At 45.3% G+C, this 21,186-nt stretch overlaps 1 protein-coding gene across 1 annotated transcript; it reads left to right on the plus strand.

Annotated features, from left to right (window-relative positions):
* Nucleotides 1-553: 553 nt before the first annotated feature.
* On the plus strand, nt 554-17,853 carry LOC115202335 (calcium uptake protein 3, mitochondrial-like). The gene is made up of 7 exons (XM_029766422.1): nt 554-592; nt 3,297-3,392; nt 8,238-8,332; nt 8,676-8,847; nt 16,454-16,562; nt 16,786-16,943; nt 17,785-17,853. The coding sequence occupies exons 1-7, from the start codon at nt 554-556 to the stop codon at nt 17,851-17,853; spliced, it is 738 nt and encodes a 245-aa protein (XP_029622282.1).
* The last annotated feature ends 3,333 nt before the right edge of the window (nt 17,854-21,186 follow it).

Below are 21,186 nucleotides of genomic sequence, written 5' to 3' on the forward strand. Positions count from 1 at the left end.
TTTGCTAATGTCTCTTTAACGTAGATAACGTTATGCTAAAGGTGTGTGTATATTAGAGGGTCACCAGTGGGAATGATACAGTCCTATATGGTGCTATCTGTGACAATCTGACGGTATGTTTTGGGAGCTGTATTACCAGTGTAGCACGTTGTGAACACACACTTTATCCTTTACATAGTGGATGTCCCAAATGGCACCCTATTCCATATGTGGTGCACTACTTTTGACCAGGGCTCTGGGTCAAAAGTAGGTCACTTTCTAGGAAACAGGGTGCCATTTTTAGATGCAACCGTGGGTTACTTTATTGTAGAAATATGACCTATAGAGAAGTAATACCTGTAGAGCACGTTGTGTTATGTGTTGTAGCTAAAGTGTGTTGGTTTACGTAGCATTACTTCCTGTTGTGCATTTGAGCCAGTGTGTCTCTCCTTGCAGCATCTATTCTAACAGTGACCTTTCCTCTTCTTCCTCCTCTTCTCCTCCTCTCCTTCTTCCTCCTCCTTATAGATGCATGCCGTGTCGTCCTCCTCCTCGTCTCTCTGTGTAAAAGAGTATGCAGCTCTACGGATATCAGGTTGCTCCCATCAACAGCGTATGTATCAACCCAACCGCGCCAGAAATGGCACCCTATTCCCTATATAGTGCACATACTATTGTTCAAAAGTATTGCGTTAGTGAATAGGGGAGCCATTTTGGACACACCATGTTGTACCTTTGTCCCTGGTCTAAACTCTGTATATCTAGATCTATAGAAATAGAGTGAAATAGATAGAAATCCATTGAAATAGACCTTCCTTGTGTTCTGGCTGTCTGTCATATTGACTGAGTGATTGATTGCGGAGGGGTGGAGGGGTGGTGGAGGAGTAATGATTCTAGGGGTCAGAGAGAGGGGCGTCAACAAAAGTGGATGATTTGATTTAGAATGACTAAGAAACACTCTGGCTTAAAATAGAACCAAGCATTGTCCCCTCAAAAATGGGGGGGTGGGGTGGATTTTGGCAATAGTATGGATAGTAGAGTGAGCACACATTTTGAAGTAAGCACCTTACATGTAAGTAAGTACCCTCAATGAAGTAAGCAGACTCTAGTAAGGACCATGTGCAAATAAGATCACTCTAGTGATGTAATCACCCTATGAAGTAAGCACAGTCCTTATGATGTAATCACCCTATGAAGTAAGCACAGTCCTTATGATGTAATCACCCTATGAAGTAAGCACAGTCCTTATGATGTAATCACCCTTATGAAGTAAGCACAGTCCTTATGATGTAATCACCCTATGAAGTAAGCACAGTCCTTATGATGTGATCACCCTATGAAGTAAGCACAGTCCTTATGATGTAATCACCCTATGAAGTAAGCACAGTCGTTATGATGTAATCACCCTATGAAGTAAGCACAGTCCTTATGATGTAATCACCCTTATGAAGTAAGCACAGTCCTTATGATGTAATCACCCTATGAAGTCAGCACAGTCCTTATGATGTAATCACCCTATGAAGTAAGCACAGTCCTTATGATGTAATCACCCTATGAAGTAAGCACAGTCCTTATGATGTAATCACCCTATGAAGTTAACACAGTCCTTATGATGTAAGCACACTATGAAGTCAGCACAGTCTATGAAGTCAGCACAGTCCTTATGGTGTCAGCACACTATGAAGTAAACACAGTCCTTATGGTGTCAGCACACTATGAAGTCAGCACACTCCTTATGATGTAAGCACACTATGAAGTCAGCACACTCTATGAAGTCAGCACACTCTATGAAGTTAACACAGTCCTTATGGTGTCAGCACACTCTATGAAGTCAGCACACTTTATGAAGTAAGCACAGTCCTTATGATGTAAGCACACTATGAAGTCAGCACAGTCCTTATGATGTAAGCACTCTATGAAGTCAGCACACTTTATGAAGTAAGCACAGTCCTTATGATGTAAGCACACTCTATCTATAAAGTCAGCACAGTGCTTATGATGTAAGCACACTCTATGAAGTAAGTGTTTGCACTGTATAGGGAATAGGGTGCCATTTGAGACATAGTCAGTGATAGTCAGTGTTGATTCCAGGTTAACCCATAGAGGACTCTCTGATGACAGATCAATAGGCTGTCTATGTGGTCATGTTTAGACTATAGCCCTGTCTCTCACTCAGCCTTAATGCACATTTCCCTCCACTCACTGTGGAGGAGTGAAGGAACATAATGGTCTATACTCAAACACAGCCCCAGAACCAGGCCCACTGTCTGTCCCCCTACAGAGGAGCAGACGTCTCCCTCCTGTCACTAACCTGATGGACGACAGGCCAGTACAACCTGTGATGTTCAATGGCCGCCCCTGTATTCCCCTATAGAGAGAGATAAGACAGGTGGCCAATCACTGTATTCCCCTATAGAGAGAGACAAGACAGGTGGCCAATCACTGTATTCCCCTATAGAGAGAGACAAGACAGGTGGCCAATCACTGTATTCCCCTATAGAGAGCGACAACACAGGTGACCAATCACTGTATTCCCCTATAGAGAGAGACAAGACAGGTGACCAATCACTGTATTCCCCTATAGAGAGCGACAAGACAGGTGACCAATCACTGTATTCCCCTATAGAGAGAGACAAGACAGGTGGCCAATCACTGTATTCCCCTATAGAGAGAGACAAGACAGGTGGCCAATCACTGTATTGGTTGTGTGCTATAGATGAGGTTTCAACACTATTCTGTTGCTTGTGCTTCAGTCTGTACAGACATTGCGAGTGGTTTCTACTTAAGTTGAGTGAATGCGATATATTGATCAGCAGATGTTGTCTTCTGTGCCGTGTGTCATTCAAAGTGATAGTCAAACCACCATGCTGTACCGGCGTCGGTTGACTGGAGCGAAGGAAAACGCAATGGAGTCAAATGATGTCTTGTTAAATGTCTGACTCATCTGAGGGATGTGGGAGGTAGGATAGTAGTAAAACCATTCCCCTGTGGAGAAATCCAGGGTTGGACTGCGTGATTGTATCAACTCTCTTTGATACGATGGCAAATCATTCTACTATAATAGTGATGTCACTGTGAGACTGTTCATTATTTAAATGTGACTGGGATCCGTCTTCTATATGATTGGCATATCACTAAGCCAATCCCTCCAATCTTGTGATGAAATCTTTCATTTGGTCTTTGATTGATTGTCGATTTCAAACGAGATCGAGAGAAATGATCATGGTTATTCCTTCATATCATCCTCTCTTCCCTCCTTTAGTTGTCCTCTGTTTTTCTTTTACGATGTTTGTGCTTCTGGTAAAAAACTCCTGCAGGTGGTTAAAACAGACAGTCATCAGTTTGTGTCCAGGAGCTATTGGGACGTACTGAGGCGCGGCGCCAGTCAAGCCCTGTTTTCAGACCTGGCAGAGGTACACCTGTCCTCTGTACACCCTCCCTCCCTCGTTTCTTTCTCCCCTCCTTCTTTTCCGCCATCTATCCCACCATCCCTCTGTCATTTGCAACATAGATCCATTTAGCAGTTCTCAGACCTGGCAGAGGTATACTGGTCTTCTGTCCTGGCAGAGGTATACTGGTCTTCTGTCCTGGCAGAGGTATACTGGTCTTCTGTCCTGGCAGAGGTATACTGGTCTTCTGTCCTGGCAGAGGTATACTGGTCTTCTGTCCTGGCAAAGGGTATACTGGTCTTCTGTCCTGGCAGAGGTATACTGGTCTTCTGTCCTGGCAGAGGTATACTGGTCTTCTGTCCCTGGCAGAGGTATACTGGTCTTCTGTCCTGGCAGAGGTATACTGGTCTTCTGTCCTGGCAGAGGTATACTGGTCTTCTGTCCTGGCAGAGGTATACTGGTCTTCTGTCCTGGCAGAGGTATACTGGTCTTCTGTCCTGGCAGAGGTATACTGGTCTTCTGTCCTGGCAGATGTATACTGGTCTTCTGTCCTGGCAGAGGTATACTGGTCTTCTGTCCTGGCAGAGGTATACTGGTCTTCTGTCCTGGCAGAGGTATACTGGTCTTCTGTCCTGGCAGATGTATACTGGTCTTCTGTCCTGGCAGAGGTATACTGGTCTTCTGTCCTGGCAGAGGTATACTGGTCTTCTGTCCTGGCAGAGGTATACTGGTCTTCTGTCCTGGCAGAGGTATACTGGTCTTCTGTCCTGGCAGAGGTATACTGGTCTTCTGTCCTGGCAGAGGTATACTGGTCTTCTGTCCTGGCAGAGGTATACTGGTCTTCTGACCATTCATTCGTCCATTTGTGTCTCTCATACCCGACCATCCCTCTCTTGGTTTCTAGTGGTTCTTTTAGTCACTTGATCCCATCCCTCCTTTGACTAGAAAACGTAAAAACTCTTCCCTTGGTTTTGACCCATCCATCCATAGCCATAGGACAGCTATGTCACTGTGTAATCTATTGTTTTTCTGTATTAGATTCTTAGATTCAGATGTTTGTTTTATTGTTATAAACCGTATTTGTTTCTCTTGCGTTTCATGCTTATCGATGTTACCTTCCGCCACCCCTTTGACGTGTCCGGAATGAGTCTCTGTGTTGGTTCCTGGTGGTTGTTGTTGTTACCTGCATGTCAGCCACCGTTTGTCAAGAAGATACAGTTAGAAAACGTTCTTAGCATAAAATACAGTGACGACCTGCTTAGCTACAAAGTGCTATACCAAAACAACATCATTCGAGCACCGCGCACACACACAAACACACACACACACACACTTTAGATCATTGCCGTCCATCTACAATTGAGCACGGCTGACTTGGCAGTCCAGTGTTTCTCCGCCTGACGATTTGTTTGGCAGCCTATTTGTTGGCTAATAGGTGGCTAGCAGCGGAAGCAGAGGAGAGACAATAACACTGGAAGGCTGCAGGAGATCATGGAGATGACCTGTATTTACATAGACTGGACCCTTTCATCTAGAGGCTATCAAAGAGAGAGGGAGAGAGAGAGAGAGACACAGAGAGAGAGAGAGAGGAGGGGTGTGTGTTTAACTCCTATTCAAGTTCTCTATCATGATGAGTCTCCCATTAGGCCCCCTGTGTTTGTCTGTGTCAGAAAGGACTGTCTGGCTGGCTGACTCTCCAGCCCTCCAATAACAGGTCTAATGTGTTATTCAGGAGAGGGAGGGAGGGAGGGAAGTGAGCGAGAGAGAGAGACGTTTTAGGGGTTGACATCAGTAATCACTGTTTTTCACCTGTGTTCTGAGATCAAAGGCTACAGCGGGGACACACACACACAAACACACACACAAACCAGGTGCTGACTCGCACGCCTGGTGGGCGTGATAACCATTATGTCGTCGATAGCGGTGAGCTCACATACTCGCCCTCCCCAGCTTCCAGGAACCGAGAGGCGTCAGGTCGTGATCTCACTCTTCCAGGAGAGAGAGAGGGAGAGAAAGAAAGAGAGAGATGGGGGGGTAGAAAGGAGAGGAAGTAAACATGTGTATTGTCTAGTCTGGGCGCAAAGAGAATGTGTCATATAAGGGCTTGCCTTTCGAAGAAGAAGCTAGTCATTTCACCACATATATTTTACAAGTTTATTCCTTTTACAAAAATAAACACATCCTCAAATCACAGATGCCATGAGATACAAGAAGTTGTATGTTTTATGAGGATGCCACTTGAAGAAGATAGTCAGTTTAAGTATGACAGAGTGATACTTAATTTCTATGTAAAGCTATACAAAACAATAATATAAACACAACATGTAAAGTGTTGGTCCAATGTTTCATGAGCTGAAATAAAAGATCCCAGAAATGTTCCATACTCACAAAAAGCTTATTTCTCTTAAATGCACAAATTTGTTCATCCCTGTTAGTGAGCATTTCTCTTTTGCCAAGATAATCCATCCACCTGACAGGTGTGGCATATCAAGAAGCTGATTAAACAGCCTGATCATTACAAAGGTGCACCTTGTGCTGGGGACAATAAAAGGCCACTCTACAATGTGCAGTTTTGTCACACAACACAATGCCACAGATGTCTCCAGTTTTGAGGCAGCATGCAATTGACATGCTGACTGCAGGAATGTCCACCAGATAATTGAATGTTCATTTCTCTACCATAAGCCGCCTCCGACGTCGTTTTAGAGAATTTGGCAGTACATCCAACTGGCCTCACAACCCCAGACCAGGTGTAACCACGCCAGCCCAGGACCTCCACATCCGGCTTCTTCACCTGCGGGATTATCTGAGACCAGCCACCCGGACAGCTGATGAAACTGAGAAGCATTTCTGTCTGTAATAAAGCCCTTTTGTGGGGAAAAACTCATTCTGATAGGCTGGGCCTGACTCCCCCCCTGCTCAGTCATGTGAAATCCATAGATTAGGGCCGAATAGATTTATTTCAATTTACTGATTTCCTGATATAAAATGTGTCTAAGTAAAATCTTTGAAATTGTTGTATGTTGCGTTTATATTTTTGTTCAGTATATAATTAGTGGAAGAATCTAAAAGTTACACAAGTGAAACTGACTGACCCGACAGGATAAGTGTTAGTTTTTACAGTGACGTAATGCTACTAAACATGATTTCCTTTGAGATACACTGACTCGTCCCTATACAGCATGTGAAATAGACCTATCCTTACACGATTTCTCCATTCTCTTTTAGTTGCGTTGTTTTTAAATTCCATCCCTGGGGAGTACATTTTAATTCTACACAGTATGATGTTTCCAAACAACATCTGGCTTCGGCCGTGAAAAGCTCCTTCATTTGGGCCGTCAAGCGGAACAACGACAATGTCTCTTCTTTCAATTCTGTTCTTTTCTCCTTTGAATGATTTTTTCCGTTCCCTGGTGGATTAGGACTTTAGACTAAAGGTATTAGACATTTGCCAGCCTGGTCTCAGATCAGTTTTATGCTGTCTTGTCACCGTTGACTCAACCTTGGCGAGACAGCACGGACTGACCTGGGACCAGTTTAATTAGCCGTATAGCATCGTGCTGAATCTGAACATGGCTGAATGCAGTCTCCCCCTATGGAGAAGGATATGATGAGAGTTTGCCAATGCCAGTTACACTCTGCCTTCAGCATGACGCCGGATTGGTTGGATTGGGGGAAGGGTGGGGCATGGCGGGGAGAGGGACGAAGTCTATTGGCCCATTTGGTTTTTATATCAATCATCGATCGATATCGCCCTCTCTGTGTCCTTGGAAGCTCAGACAGGGTTCCTCGGGATTTTGCCTGTATCCGTTATTATGTGATAAAGCCCAGTCATATAAACACCTTTTTCTGAATTATCCCCTCCTACACACACACACACATACACACGCCGATACACCCCCCTTCCCCCTTTTACGGAATTTTCCCTCTCCCCGGGATTAAGGTAGTGTTAAACAGCGGATTACAAAACCACGGTAAATACATAAACATCCCAAATACACCCTAATTGGTTTCAAATATCCCAGATCCCTTACAAAGCCCACGCAGAAGAGAGGGAAGGGATATTTTGTACACAGAGAGAGTGGTTTAGAGGGCAGAAAGAAAGAAAACATGAAAGAATTCATAATTACTTCAAAGACACCTGATTATGTTACAGTTTTTTAGAAAAAGGTGGAATCCTGCTCACATTCTTGTACACATTTCTGTTGCGGTGGGTTTTCTGTTCTGCTGTGGTTTTCTATGTGTGGCTTTGGGGGTTTGAACAGAAGTGCATGGGATGGGGTGGCATATGTGCCTGTCTCAGCTAAAATGACGGTGTGTCGTCTGTCTCCTCCGCTCTCTCTCTTTCTCCTCCTTCTCTCTGTGTGTCTACAGGCATGTCTTTATGTGTGTCTGTCTGTCCGTCTGTCTATAGCCTTACCTGTCTGTGTGCTGTCCTGTCCGATCTGTCTGTCTGTCACACTGCTGGCTGCAACACTACCATTTATCAGTCTGGGCTGCACAGGAATATCCGATCTACACACCATCCGGATAGCCCTAATCCAATATGTCTACTAACAGCTATAACACGCGGATGGTTTGGAGATCAGTGGATCTGTGCAGGTGCTGCTCAGACTCAAGCCTTGTTGTGAACACTTGGTGAAGCTGATTGATTGATTGACTTGACTGACTGTTGTTGCCCTGTTGATGCACCTCATATGCGACTGGCTGGTTGTTCGGCACCATGGCTGCCATCTTGGATTCATGACCCCGCCCACACGGACCGGTCCCCACTGCTCATTCAATCAGAGTGTGTTGTATGTCAGTCACTGCATTGTTTTTCTTTTCTCCCCTGCCCCCTCTGCCCCTGTCTGGCCAATGGGATGGCAGCGTGCGGAGGAGGGTATGATGATTGACACCACACTGCTGGTGCACTTCTTTGGGAAGAAGGGGAAGGCGGAGCTGACCTTCGACGACTTCTACAGGTATCGCCATGCCGATGAATTGATTAATCCTAATAGAGCCCTATAAAATGACGGTCTGTGGAACATAGTTCATCTACTCTGTCGCTTGTTTCAGTTTTACTGCTCTCTCATACTCAGATATAGTATTCAGTTACTCTCACACACATACTGCACTACCATAGACACATACTGCACTACCATAGACACATACTGCACTACCATAGACACATACTGCACTACCATAGACACATACTGCACTACCATATACACATACTGCACTACCATAGACACATACTGCACTACCATATACACATACTGCACTACCATAGACACATACTGTCACTTGGTCCTCTCTCTCCCCCAGGTTCATGGATAACCTACAGACAGAGGTTTTGGAGATAGAGTTCCTAACCTACTCTAAAGGCATGACCACCATCAGTGAGGAGGACTTTGCCCGCATCCTGCTGCGTTACACCAACGTAGAGAACATCAGCAGTTACCTGGACAACGTCCGCCAGAGCATCCCTGACGAGAAGGTAGAGGAACACACACACACATGAGAAGGTAGAGGAACACACACACACATGAGAAGGTAGAGGAACACACACACACACATGAGAAGGTAGAGGAACACACACACACATGAGAAGGTAGAGGAACACACACACACACATGAGAAGGTAGAGGAACACACACACACGTGACAAGGTAGAGGAACACACACACACATGAGAAGGTAGAGGAACACACACATGAGAAGGTAGAGGAACACACACATGAGAAGGTAGAGGAACACACACATGAGAAGGTAGAGGAACACACACATGAGAAGGTAGAGGAACACACACACATGAGAAGGTAGAGGAACACACACACACATGAGAAGGTAGAGGAACACACACACACATGAGAAGGTAGAGGAACACACACATGAGAAGGTAGACTACATCTAGAACCTTGAACCATAGCATGACACGAATCTGGTCTAGTACTCAAACCTCTACTTTCCCCGCCCCTCTCTCCCTCTCTCCCTCTCCCTCCCCCTCTCTCCCTCCCTCCCTCCCCCTCTCTCCCTCTCTCTCCCCCTCTCTCCCTCCCTCCCCCTCTCTCCCTCCCCTCTCTCCCTCTCTCCCTCTCTCTCCCCCTCTCTCCCTCCCTCCCCCCTCTCTCCCTCTCTCCCTCCCCCTCTCTATCTCTCCCTCTCCCTCTCTCTCCTTCTCTCCCTCCCTCTCTCCCTCTCTCTCTCTCTCTCCCTGCCCTCTTTCCCTCTCTCTCTCTCTCTCCCTCTCTCTGTCCTTCTCTCCCTCTTCTACTTCCACATTTCATACTCATAGTCCTGGGCCGTATCCACAAAGCGTCTCAGAGTAGGAATGTTGAACAATGATCAGAATAGCCTTTTAGCTCATAATGAATGAGGTTATAGGGCCAGGTGGGGTCCTGATCCTAGATCAGAACTTCTACTCTGAGATTCTTTGTGGAAACGGGCCCTGTACTGAAGAGCACTCTCAAATAGACCCCACCCTCCCAGCCTCCCTCCCTCTCCCCCACCTTCCCAGCCCCAGTATCCTCTCTCATTCTCCCACCTCTTCTGCCTCCCTACCTCCCTCCCTGGCCCTCTACTATCTCCCCTTCCAACTACATGACACATTCACCTCCCCCGTCTCTCCCCCAATAACTCTCGGACTCCCCTTCCTTCACTCTCTCACTGCAGCCTACTCTCTGTCTGTCTGTCTGTCTGTCTGTCTGTCTGTCTGTCTGTCTGTCTGTCTGTCTGTCTGTCTGTCTGTCTGTCGCTCTCTCTTTCTCTTTCTTCCACAACCCACACTTTCTGTTCACCTCCCTTTACTCTCTCACCCCTTTAACCTCCTCCATGTCTCTCCCAACACCCCACTCCCCCTCTCAGCCCTTCCTGCCCCACCTGACCCCTGACCCCTATTCCCCCCTCCTACCCTCTATATTTGTGTTCCCACCTTGTTATGGTCCTCCGGGCACTGTGTCTTCTTCTCTCTACACCTGAACGCACCACTGGCCCATCAGTTAGATCAACTAGAGATAGTGAATCCATTACATCTGACACTTCCACCTGACAGCCAGTTGTAAGGACCAGTGTAATCTGACGGGCCAACACCTGACAGCCAGTTGTAAGGACCAGTGTAATCTGACGGGTTAACACCTGACAGCCAGTTGTAAGGACCACTGTAATCTGACGGGTTAACACCTGACAGCCAGTTGTAAGGACCAGTGTAATCTGACGGGTTAACACCTGACAGCCAGTTGTAAGGACCAGTGTAATCTGACGGGTTAACACCTGACAGCCAGTTGTAAGGACCAGTGTAATCTGACGGGTTAACACCTGACAGCCAGTTGTAAGGACCAGTGTAATCTGACAGGCCAACACCTGACAGCCAGTTGTAAGGACCAGTGTAATCTGACGGGTTAACACCTGACAGCCAGTTGTAAGGACCAGTGTAATCTGACGGGTTAACACCTGACAGCCAGTTGTAAGGACCAGTGTAATCTGACGGGTTAACACCTGACAGCCAGTTGTAAGGACCAGTGTAATCTGACGGGTTAACACCTGACAGCCAGTTGTAAGGACCAGTGTAGTCTGACGGGTCAACACCTGACAGCCAGTTGTAAGGACCAGTGTAATCTGACGGGTTAACACCTGACAGCCAGTTGTAAGGACCAGTGTAATCTGACGGGCCAACACCTGACAGCCAGTTGTAAGGACCAGTGTAATCTGACGGGCCAACACCTGACAGCCAGTTGTAAGGACCAGTGTAATCTGACGGGTTAACACCTGACAGCCAGTTGTAAGGACCAGTGTAATCTGACGGGTTAACACCTGACAGCCAGTTGTAAGGACCAGTGTAATCTGACGGGTTAACACCTGACAGCCAGTTGTAAGGACCAGTGTAATCTGACAGGTTAACACCTGACAGCCAGTTGTAAGGACCAGTGTAATCTGACGGGTTAACACCTGACAGCCAGTTGTAAGGACCAGTGTAATCTGACGGGTTAACACCTGACAGCCAGTTGTAAGGACCAGTGTAATCTGACGGGTTAACACCTGACAGCCAGTTGTAAGGACCAGTGTAATCTGACGAGTTAACACCTGACAGCCAGTTGTAAGGACCAGTGTAATCTGACGGGTTAACACCTGACAGCCAGTTGTAAGGACCAGTGTAATCTGACGGGTTAACACCTGACAGCCAGTTGTAAGGACCAGTGTAATCTGACGGGTTAACACCTGACAGCCAGTTGTAAGGACCAGTGTAATCTGACGGGTTAACACCTGACAGCCAGTTGTAAGGACCAGTGTAATCTGATGGGTCAACACCTGACAGCCAGTTGTAAAGACCAGTGTAATCTGACGGGTTAACACCTGACAGCCAGTTGTAAGGACCAGTGTAATCTGATGGGCCAACACCTGACAGCCAGTTGTAAGGACCAGTGTAATCTGACGGGTTAACACCTGACAGCCAGTTGTAAGGACCAGTGTAATCTGATGGGTTAACACCTGACAGCCAGTTGTAAGGACCAGTGTAATCTGACGAGTTAACACCTGACAGCCAGTTGTAAGGACCAGTGTAATCTGACGGGTTAACACCTGACAGCCAGTTGTAAGGACCAGTGTAATCTGACGGGCCAACACCTGACAGCCAGTTGTAAGGACCAGTGTAATCTGACGGGCCAACACCTGACAGCCAGTTGTAAGGACCAGTGTAATCTGACGGGCCAACACCTGACAGCCAGTTGTAAGGACCAGTGTAATCTGACGGGTTAACACCTGACAGCCAGTTGTAAGGACCAGTGTAATCTGACGGGTTAACACCTGACAGCCAGTTGTAAGGACCAGTGTAATCTGACGGGTTAACACCTGACAGCCAGTTGTAAGGACCAGTGTAATCTGACGGGTTAACACCTGACAGCCAGTTGTAAGGACCAGTGTAATCTGACGGGTTAACACCTGACAGCCAGTTGTAAGGACCAGTGTAATCTGACGGGTTAACACCTGACAGCCAGTTGTAAGGACCAGTGTAATCTGACAGGCCAACACCTGACAGCCAGTTGTAAGGACTAGTGTAATCTGACGGGCCAGCTCTGACTCACTGACTGACTGACTGACTTGCTCTCAATGGCACTGACCCCATTGTCCTACACCTATGTGTGATAACTGTTGATTGATGGACAAGCCAGTGTGTTGTGCTCTGTGTCGTATACAAAGGCTTTGAGTTATCTGGCTCTCGCTAGCTAACGCTTTGTTGTGTTCATGTAGAGTTGGAGTTGGATCCAGTGTAAAGGGACGTTTTTAAGTAAAGTGTGGAGACCGGCATTTTCTGCTTCTACGGTTTTTTTCTGATCGATTGTTATTATATTATGCAACACTTTCCTCCCTTAATGGCAGATCAATGTGTATAATGTACAGTAGAGTGTTGATCTGCATGAACAGCACGTTGTGAATATATCGGTTTGGATACGTATCAACACACTCCACAGCCAAGCCGGATTTTCTGTCTACACTGCACTTTGCTTCGAAAACTTCCCAAGTTATTTAACCAAACATAGGCTGCATGAAGATGGAAAATGAAGTTCTGCAGTGTTTTGTCCTCGTGTTCATGCAACATTCTTCTTGTGTTTTATCTTTTTACGCTCTGGAAGAGGCAACAGGTTTGTCCCTATTCCCTAATAGTGAAACGAATCATCTTCTTACCACTTCCTGTCTGCTCTGCCTCACTGTTGTCTTGAGTCATTTTGAATGGACCCCTGGTTCTTCACCCATGCCTGATCAAATCAAATCAAAGGGTCTTTAACCAGGTGTAGACCTTACCGTGAAATGCTTACTTACCAACCATACCGGTTTAAGAAAAAAGACTTAAGAACATTTTGACTAAATAAACGAAAGTAATAAAAAGTAACACAATAAAATAACAATAACGATGCTATATACAGGGGGTACCGGTACCGAGTCAATGTGTGGGGGTACAGGTTAGGCGAGGTAATTGTACATGTAGGTAGAGTTAAAGTGACTGTGCATAGATGATGGCGAGTAGCAGCAGTGTAGAAACAAAGGGGGGTCAATGCAAATATTCCGGGTGTTTGATGAATTGTTCAGCAGTCTTATGGCTTAGGGGTAGACGCTGATACATACCTTTTACACAATGTCAAAAGATTTACAAGTTAGCTCAGTCAGTTAGCCCAATCAAGATGAGTTCCTCATATTGTTGGTGGGCCGTACAGTTTTAACTGAAGAAATTATTGTACTTTGTATCTTGTAGGTCTACTTCCAATGCAGGTGTTTTCCTAAATACGCCTAGTTAGGTGACCCACTCAGTTCAACAAGTCCACTCTCAGCCAGGAATTCTGCCGTACTCATCCATTAATCAGAAGTCTCAGTAAGAAACGGAGACGCTCGTTGCTTTGCGCTGTCGGACATGTAGACATCCATTAGTTAGTGGTGGTCGTTCCATTGAGCTCGCAGTGCTTTTGGCTTTGAAGGCTGGAGCCCAAGGTTCCACAGGAGGTGAAGGCATGCTCCAGTGACCACCAATAGTATTTTCTAGATTACTCTATGGCCCAGTCTGTCTGTAGGTATCACTGGGGTGGCTGGCTCCTGTCTGTTTGTATGGAAGCTATCGGGTTCACAGGGCATCAAAGGAGAACCAGGCAGGTAGGGCCACTCGCCCGGAATGGCTTTGTTCACCGCGCAGATAGATACACACTGGCACACACACTCTGTTTGTCTAAGGCATTTTCCCCATCATTACATATCTCCCACTTTATGTTCCAACAGGTCCTAGTTAGTCAGACGGTTAAACACTTCCCTGTCTGTCCACACACACGGTGCTGATTTAGAGAGCATTGTTCGCTACTGGTCTGTGTTTGTTAGCCTCAGCAGCAGGCTATCTGTGTTAGCTAACTGGTTTTGTAAAGGAGATTACTTGGGGAGGTTGAACCTCAGCAGCAGGCTATCTGTGTTAGCTAACTGGTTTTGTAAAGGAGATTACTTGGGGAGGTTGAACCTTAGCAGCAGGCTACCTGTGTTAGCTAACTGGTTTTGTAAAGGAGATTACTTGGGGAGGTTGAACCTTAGCAGCAGGCTACCTGTGTTAGCTAACTGGTTTTGTAAAGGAGTACACTTGGGGAGGTTGAACCTTAGCAGCAGGCTACCTGTGTTAGCTAACTGGTTTTGTAAAGGAGATTACTTCGGGAGGTTGAACCTTAGCAGCAGGCTACCTGTGTTAGCTAACTGGTTTTGTAAAGGAGTACACTTGGGGAGGTTGAACCTTAGCAGCAGGCTACCTGTGTTAGCTAACTGGTTTTGTAAAGGAGATTACTTCGGGAGGTTGAACCTTAGCAGCAGGCTACCTGTGTTAGCTAACTGGTTTTGTAAAGGAGATTACTTGGGGAGGTTGAACCTTAGCAGCAGGCTACCTGTGTTAGCTAACTGGTTTTGTAAAGGAGATTACTTGGGGAGGTTGAACCTTAGCAGCAGGCTATCTGTGTTAGCTAACTGGTTTTGTAAAGGAGATTACTTGGGGAGGTTGAACCTTAGCAGCAGGCTATCTGTGTTAGCTAACTGGTTTTGTAAAGGAGATTACTTGGGGAGGTTGAACCTTAGCAGCAGGCTACCTGTGTTAGCTAACTGGTTTTGTGAAGGAGATAACTTGGGGAGGTTGAACCTCAGCCAAGGGTGTTTAAAATGAGGAAACTTGGTGAACAGGAAGAAGGAAGTTCCACAGGTTGGGCTTGTAGAGAACCCCCACCAGGATGTTTCCATAGCACAATGTTGTATGTGAAATAGACTGGTGTTAGTCACCACTTCAGAATGCCTCTCTGTGTTGTCATCACTAGGCCACGTTTACAGTCTCTCATCCCAGTGGAGGCTGCTGAGGAGAGAACGGCTCTAAATAATGGCCGGAACGGAGCAAGTGGAAATGGCATCAAACACCTGGAAACCATGGAAACCATGTGTTTGATGTATTTGATACCATTCCGCTGATTCTGCTCCAGTCATTACCATGAGTCTGTCCTCCCCAATTAAGGTGCGACCAGCCTCCTGAGTCTCATACCTTTCTTTATTTGTTTTAGTGTGATGCAGCTCGGGCTGAAATGAGTGATACCTACAGACTATTGGTGGTCACTGGAGCATGCCTTCACCTCCTGTGGAACCTTGGGCTCCAGCCATCAAAGCCAATAAGCTCTGCTAGCTCAATGGAACGACCACCACTAACTAATATAGGTCTTCTTTTTCTAACCTTTTTTCTCCCCAATTTCCTGGTATCCAAATTGGTAGTTACAGTCTTGTCGCATCGCTGCAACTCCCATACGGACTCGGGAGAGGCAAAGGTCGAGAGCCGTGCGTCCTCCGAAACACAACACAGCCGCACTGCTTCTTGACACAAAGCCCGCTTAACCCGGAAGCCAGCCGCACCAATGTGTCGGAGGAAACACCGTACACCTGGCGACCGTGTCAGTGTGCACTGCACCCGGCCCGCCACAGGAGTCGCTAGTGCGCGATGGGACAAGAACATCCCTGCCGGCCAAACCCTCCCCTAACCCGACGACGCTGGGCCAATTGTGTGCCGACTCTCCTGGTCGCGGCCGACTGTGACAGAGCCTGGACTCGAACCAGGATCTCTAGTGGCACAGCCTTTGACCGCTGCGCCACTCGGGAGGCCCATAACTAATATATGTCTACATGTTCCACACTGCAAACCAGTGTGTGTCTATGTTTCTTATGAAGTTTGATTTTCAAGGACGAAATCGCAGAAAGCCTTGCGTTAAACTTGTGAAACCTGTGAACCTGTATTTTTGCAGTCGCGCTGCACAGGTGATCAGATCTCACAACGTCTGCAGAAGGAACCACTCAGGAACCACATTCATAGCTGATACACAAACGTATTAAATGTGTAGCATGGTTGTGTAATTCTCAGGCCTAGTCCCTACAGTCAAGGGGGCCAACGTTGCATGGGTCAAAGGTCACATGATCATACCATCATCACCAGTTGAATGGGTTTGACCTTGAAGCATTCCCCCTATTCTGAGACCTGGAAGAGCTGTCTGTCACTCCGTGTCCGTTAATAATCGCTCCGTGTGTCACACTTATATGGGTTCCCCTGTCTTTTTCCTTCACAGGGCATCACCTTTGACGAGTTCCGCTCCTTCTTCCAGTTCCTCAACAACCTGGAGGACTTTGCCATCGCCATGCAGATGTACAACTTTGCCAGTCGCTCCATTGGCCAAGGTAAGCCTCCATTTTAGGATTTCATATCTGTGGAGATATTTCCCTTTCGCTCCATAGTCTCTTGTGAATAATGGCTGTAGGTTACTTTTCTCCTCCGTCTTGTTCTCTTTTTTGTATCCCCCTCTCTTTCTGTCTCTCTCTCCCATCTGTATCTTGTCTCTATCTTCCTCTCTCACTTTCCCACCCCCCTCTCTCTCTCTCTCTCTCTCTCTCTCTCTCTCAGATGAGTTTGGGCGGGCTGTGTACGTGGCCACGGGCCTGAAGCTGACACGTCACCTGGTCCACACCATCTTCAAGATCTTTGACGTGGACCACGACGACCAGCTGAGCCACAAGGAGTTCATCGGCATTATGAAGGACCGGCTGCACCGCGGAGGGAGGGTAGGGACAGAGAGAGGGGAGAGGACTGAGGTAGAGAGAGAGGGAAAGAGGAAGGGAGAATTTGGGTGAGAGAGAGAGAGAGGAAAGGAGGTAAGGTGGGAGGGAAAGGCGAGAGAAGAAAGATGGATTGAGAGAGAGAGAGAGAGAGAGAGAGAGAGAGAGAGAGAAGGATGAAGAGAGAGAGAGAGAGAGAGAGAGAGAGAGATAGGGAGAAAGTGAAATTGCAGGGAAAAGCCAGAATGATCTAGTTTGGTTTTCCATCACTACAAATTTGACATGCTCTCATTTTATTTTATGTTACACTTGGACAATGTAATTTGATTCTAGCTTTTGACTGTTAACTTTAGTCGACAGCCATAAAAGTGGTGGCAGTTTTAAGATCTTTATCTAGAGCAAATCTAGTTACACAGTTATATGGAGGTCTGTGGTGTTGTAAATGACTACCTTCCCTGCACTTCCAAAGTATTTTACTGCCCCCTAGTGGAATATGAAGTTACAACAGTTACAATAGTCATCATGACTAGGGCCCAGAGTTTTTCCTAGTCAGAAAAGGCATGTGGTCAGAGAACTCCTAGGCCCTACACATGACAGTCGCATAATCAGGAAATAGGTATGAATTCATTCTAATACTATGCCAATCAATCTCCCTTGAACGAGTCCTACTTTGATGTCCTATGCATGGGTCTTGAGTCTGAAATATTACTGTTCTATTTCTCTTGGCCTCATCGTCCTGGCTTCCCTTTTGACTAACAGCATCCCAATACCCCCTCCTTCTATCTCCTCTCTCTCTCTCTTTTCCCACCCTATCTTTTTCTCCCACTCTGCTGCTCGCAAACCCCAGGGCTACAAAACCGCAGAGCGATTCACTTCCTTTAAGTCCTGTATGAAGAAGGAGCTAGCTGGCAGATAAGTATTACCCACAATCCACTCATCATCTCTTATCTCATCTATGACCTATAACCTCTGACCTAATCAAATCTGATTTTGATTTGATTTATAACCTCTGACCTATTCTCAATGGACCTGCGAACCGCAGCTCTGTCTGTCTCGATGACCTATAACCTCTGACCTATTCTCAATGGACCTGCGAACCGCAGCTCTGTCTGTATCGATGACCTATAACCTCTGACCTATTCCCTTTATACTTAAAAGATCTGGATAGATTGACACTATCACTTTAAGATCAATCAAGTCCTTTCAGATCACCAACAGAAGCATATCAGGACTATGGTGCATCTATGCAAGTATCCGATGATAATAACTTAAAATACCCTACAATCTCTTCCAGAATGGTTACAAGAAATATAGTCTGGCCCCAGATCTGTTGGTGCTGCCTTGCAAACTAACGCCAAACAATGACCATAGGAGTTGGAAAGACAGAATAAAACAGATCTGGGACCAGGCTACAAGAAATAAGAACAGGCCTGTGTATTAGTCTATATTCCCTGTTTAATGGTACCATTGTCATTGTTTACCAGGTGAACAGGAAACAACACGCCTCCTTCCCCATCTGCCTGCGTGCCGAGGCCAGGAAACAGGTCCGCCAACTCTGGAGGAGGTTCCAGGCTAAGGTTTAAAGAAGGAGGAAGAGGATGATGAGAAGAGGAAGGGGAGGACGAAGAAGTGGAGGAAGATGAGGAGAATAGGATGATGAAGGTGAGGATGAAGACGAGGAAAAGAGCTGGAGGGGGACTGGAGGTGAAGGATTCAATGAACAATCTGCAGGGGAACATTGTGGTTCTAAGTCTACGTTCTAAGCCACCATCCCCTCCACTAGCATGCAGAAAAGTTGCCATTTTGCAACAGACATCTCATTGGTTACAGTTGTCCAGTTTATCCAATCGTGGATCAATTCCGCAATCCATTTTCCTCCCATTGCAAGTAGGCCAGTGATGTATAGTCTACATTACTGCACCTAGTATTTAAGCAGTACTCACCAAACATTTGAATAAGCACAAAAAAATTTCATTTTACAGAAAGTTGTAACTAATCTCTGATTACTCATAATATAGAACAATTTATGTTAAAAAGTGCTCGTATCACATTAAGGTTTGTAATATAATAATATATAATAATTGTCAAATAAAGACTGTGACTTACATTACAGTAAGAGCCTGCATGGTCAAGTGTAGTATCTGTATCAAATGCCTTTACTAGTGAGAAAAAGGTATGGGAGAAGGAAGAGAATCTGAAAATCTTAATGTCTTAATCATGTATTTTTCTATGAATGCTTTTTTTCTGTTTACACAGGCCTACTTGCATATATTCAGCAGCAAGTTTGGCCATCTGGCTAGCTAGTAAAGATCAATACATAGCCTACAAATGCAATGAATTCTACAACGAAGCAATAGTAGTATGTTTTTGAAATGCTTGCAATTGATGACCTTCCAAATGAGAGCGAGAAAGAGAGAGCAAGATCATGATATTCCTTTAAGGCTCTGTGTCTTCTGTTTGTTGTGTGTGTGTGTGTGTGTGTGTGTGTGTGTGTGTGTGTGTGTCTGTGTGTGTGTGTGTGTGTGTGTGTGTGTGTGTGTGTGTGTGTGTGTGTGTGTGTGTGTGTGTGTGTGTGTGTGTGTGTGTGTGTGTGTGTGTGTGTGTGTGTGTGTTACGTTTGTAATGATTAGGAGGGGAAGAAGTATAACTTTTTTATATGTGTGCCTTGTTTTCTACATGTCTTCCCTGTCAAAACTAATTCCATTCCAGCAACAATTGTATTTCACCTTTTCGGAAAGCAAATTGCTGACCTGCCCTCCTCCCAGTGTACTGTGCAACCTAGGTTTCAATGATTCAATGTAAGTCACTATGGAATTGACCAACATTTCACCTCAATTGGTAATGCTTGTATTTATTTATTGAATTATTAATCTGTTTGCAATATAAATCTACTTAACAGCAATATTATGAGCAGACGTTTTGATTTTAAGTTTTGACCAGTAAGCATATCGATTTAATTCTGTTCAACGATTCAAGATGTATCTGTGAATTTAGTTTTAATATTAAATAACTTAAATGGTTTGACTTAACTGATTTATAGTTACTCTGCGTATTTGCATTATATTAGAAGCTATAGAACATATAAAAACATTTCTCGACCATTCCCTCAACCAAGCGGTGAAGTGTATGGTTGGTGTGAAAAGAACTTGACAGAATGCAAATGAAAAGCGTGATGAATGCACGAATAAAGACTTTTGAAGGAAACCAAGGCTGTTTTGCATAATTGCATACTGTATTTGTTTTTTCAGCCAACTACATAGAATGGACATGCGCACTTGGGCTTGACATTTTTTCACCATCACTTTTATTATCAGCTGACACGCACCTGCGACATGAACGATATAACTTTATTTGGCAGCGCTGGGGTTGCTACATTTTCAATCATCAAATTGTATGTTTTTTTTTAAAGACTGCAGTTAGTTTATTTTCCTTTCATCAACTGAGAACTGTGAAGGCTAGCTATGAGCTGCTGGCACCTTCATTGTGGAGGACGGGCTTGTGGTACTGGCTTGAGCGGAATGAGTGGACTCAAACACGGTTCCCATGGGTTTGCTGTCATTCAATTCGTCGTTCTAGACATTATTATGAGCGTCCTTAGCAGTCTCCTGTGGCTGCTGGTAAATTCAGCGAAACATTAGATGTAGCTCTTAGCTAGCTGTGCTACACAAGCTAAAGCAAATTCCTAGCCTCTCACTGTATCAGATAACGTTACTCAGTAAAGTTTTGCCAGGTTGACACATTAAAACGTATTTCTATATTTACGGCCGTGACACCAGGTTGTGTAGTAGCTACGTTTAATAATGCTTTAATGAATGCGTTTTTACTTATTTTATCACATCTTTATATTAATGTTATTTCGCAAGCAGATCAATTTGTGGCGTAGCGCGCCATTCATTTGAAAAGTGGAACGAGAAATGCGTTCTTATGATTCCGTCAGGACACTTCTCCCCAACGCACCGGTAGGCTCGTCAATCGATTCCACCATGTAAATATAATGTTTTCGAAACTTATCGTGGAGATTTCACTATAATAAAGCGAAAAAAAACCACATATGTAAACACATTTTTCAATAGGGTCATGTTTTAAATTTACAAAGGACAAGAACATCATTATATAAAGTTGACCTCAAGCTCAGCTCTGCCGCCACAGTAAATAGTGCTTGTTACCAGCAAGGTATTGTGGGTACTGTCATTCACAGAATATTAATCAATTTTTATATATAATTATAGGACTTGGCGTAAATGTTATC

Source organism: Salmo trutta, chromosome 11, assembly GCF_901001165.1.
Source record: "Salmo trutta chromosome 11, fSalTru1.1, whole genome shotgun sequence".
Lineage (NCBI taxonomy): Eukaryota > Metazoa > Chordata > Actinopteri > Salmoniformes > Salmonidae > Salmo > Salmo trutta.

Coding starts and splice junctions, on each gene's coding strand:
- LOC115202335 (XM_029766422.1), top strand. CDS start 554: ATGCAGCTCTACGGATATCAGGTTGCTCCCATCAACAGC. Junction 8,848..16,453: donor AGAGCATCCCTGACGAGAAG/GTAGAGGAACAC, acceptor TTTCCTTCACAG/GGCATCACCTTTGACGAGTT. Junction 16,944..17,784: donor GGCTGCACCGCGGAGGGAGG/GTAGGGACAGAG, acceptor CGCAAACCCCAG/GGCTACAAAACCGCAGAGCG.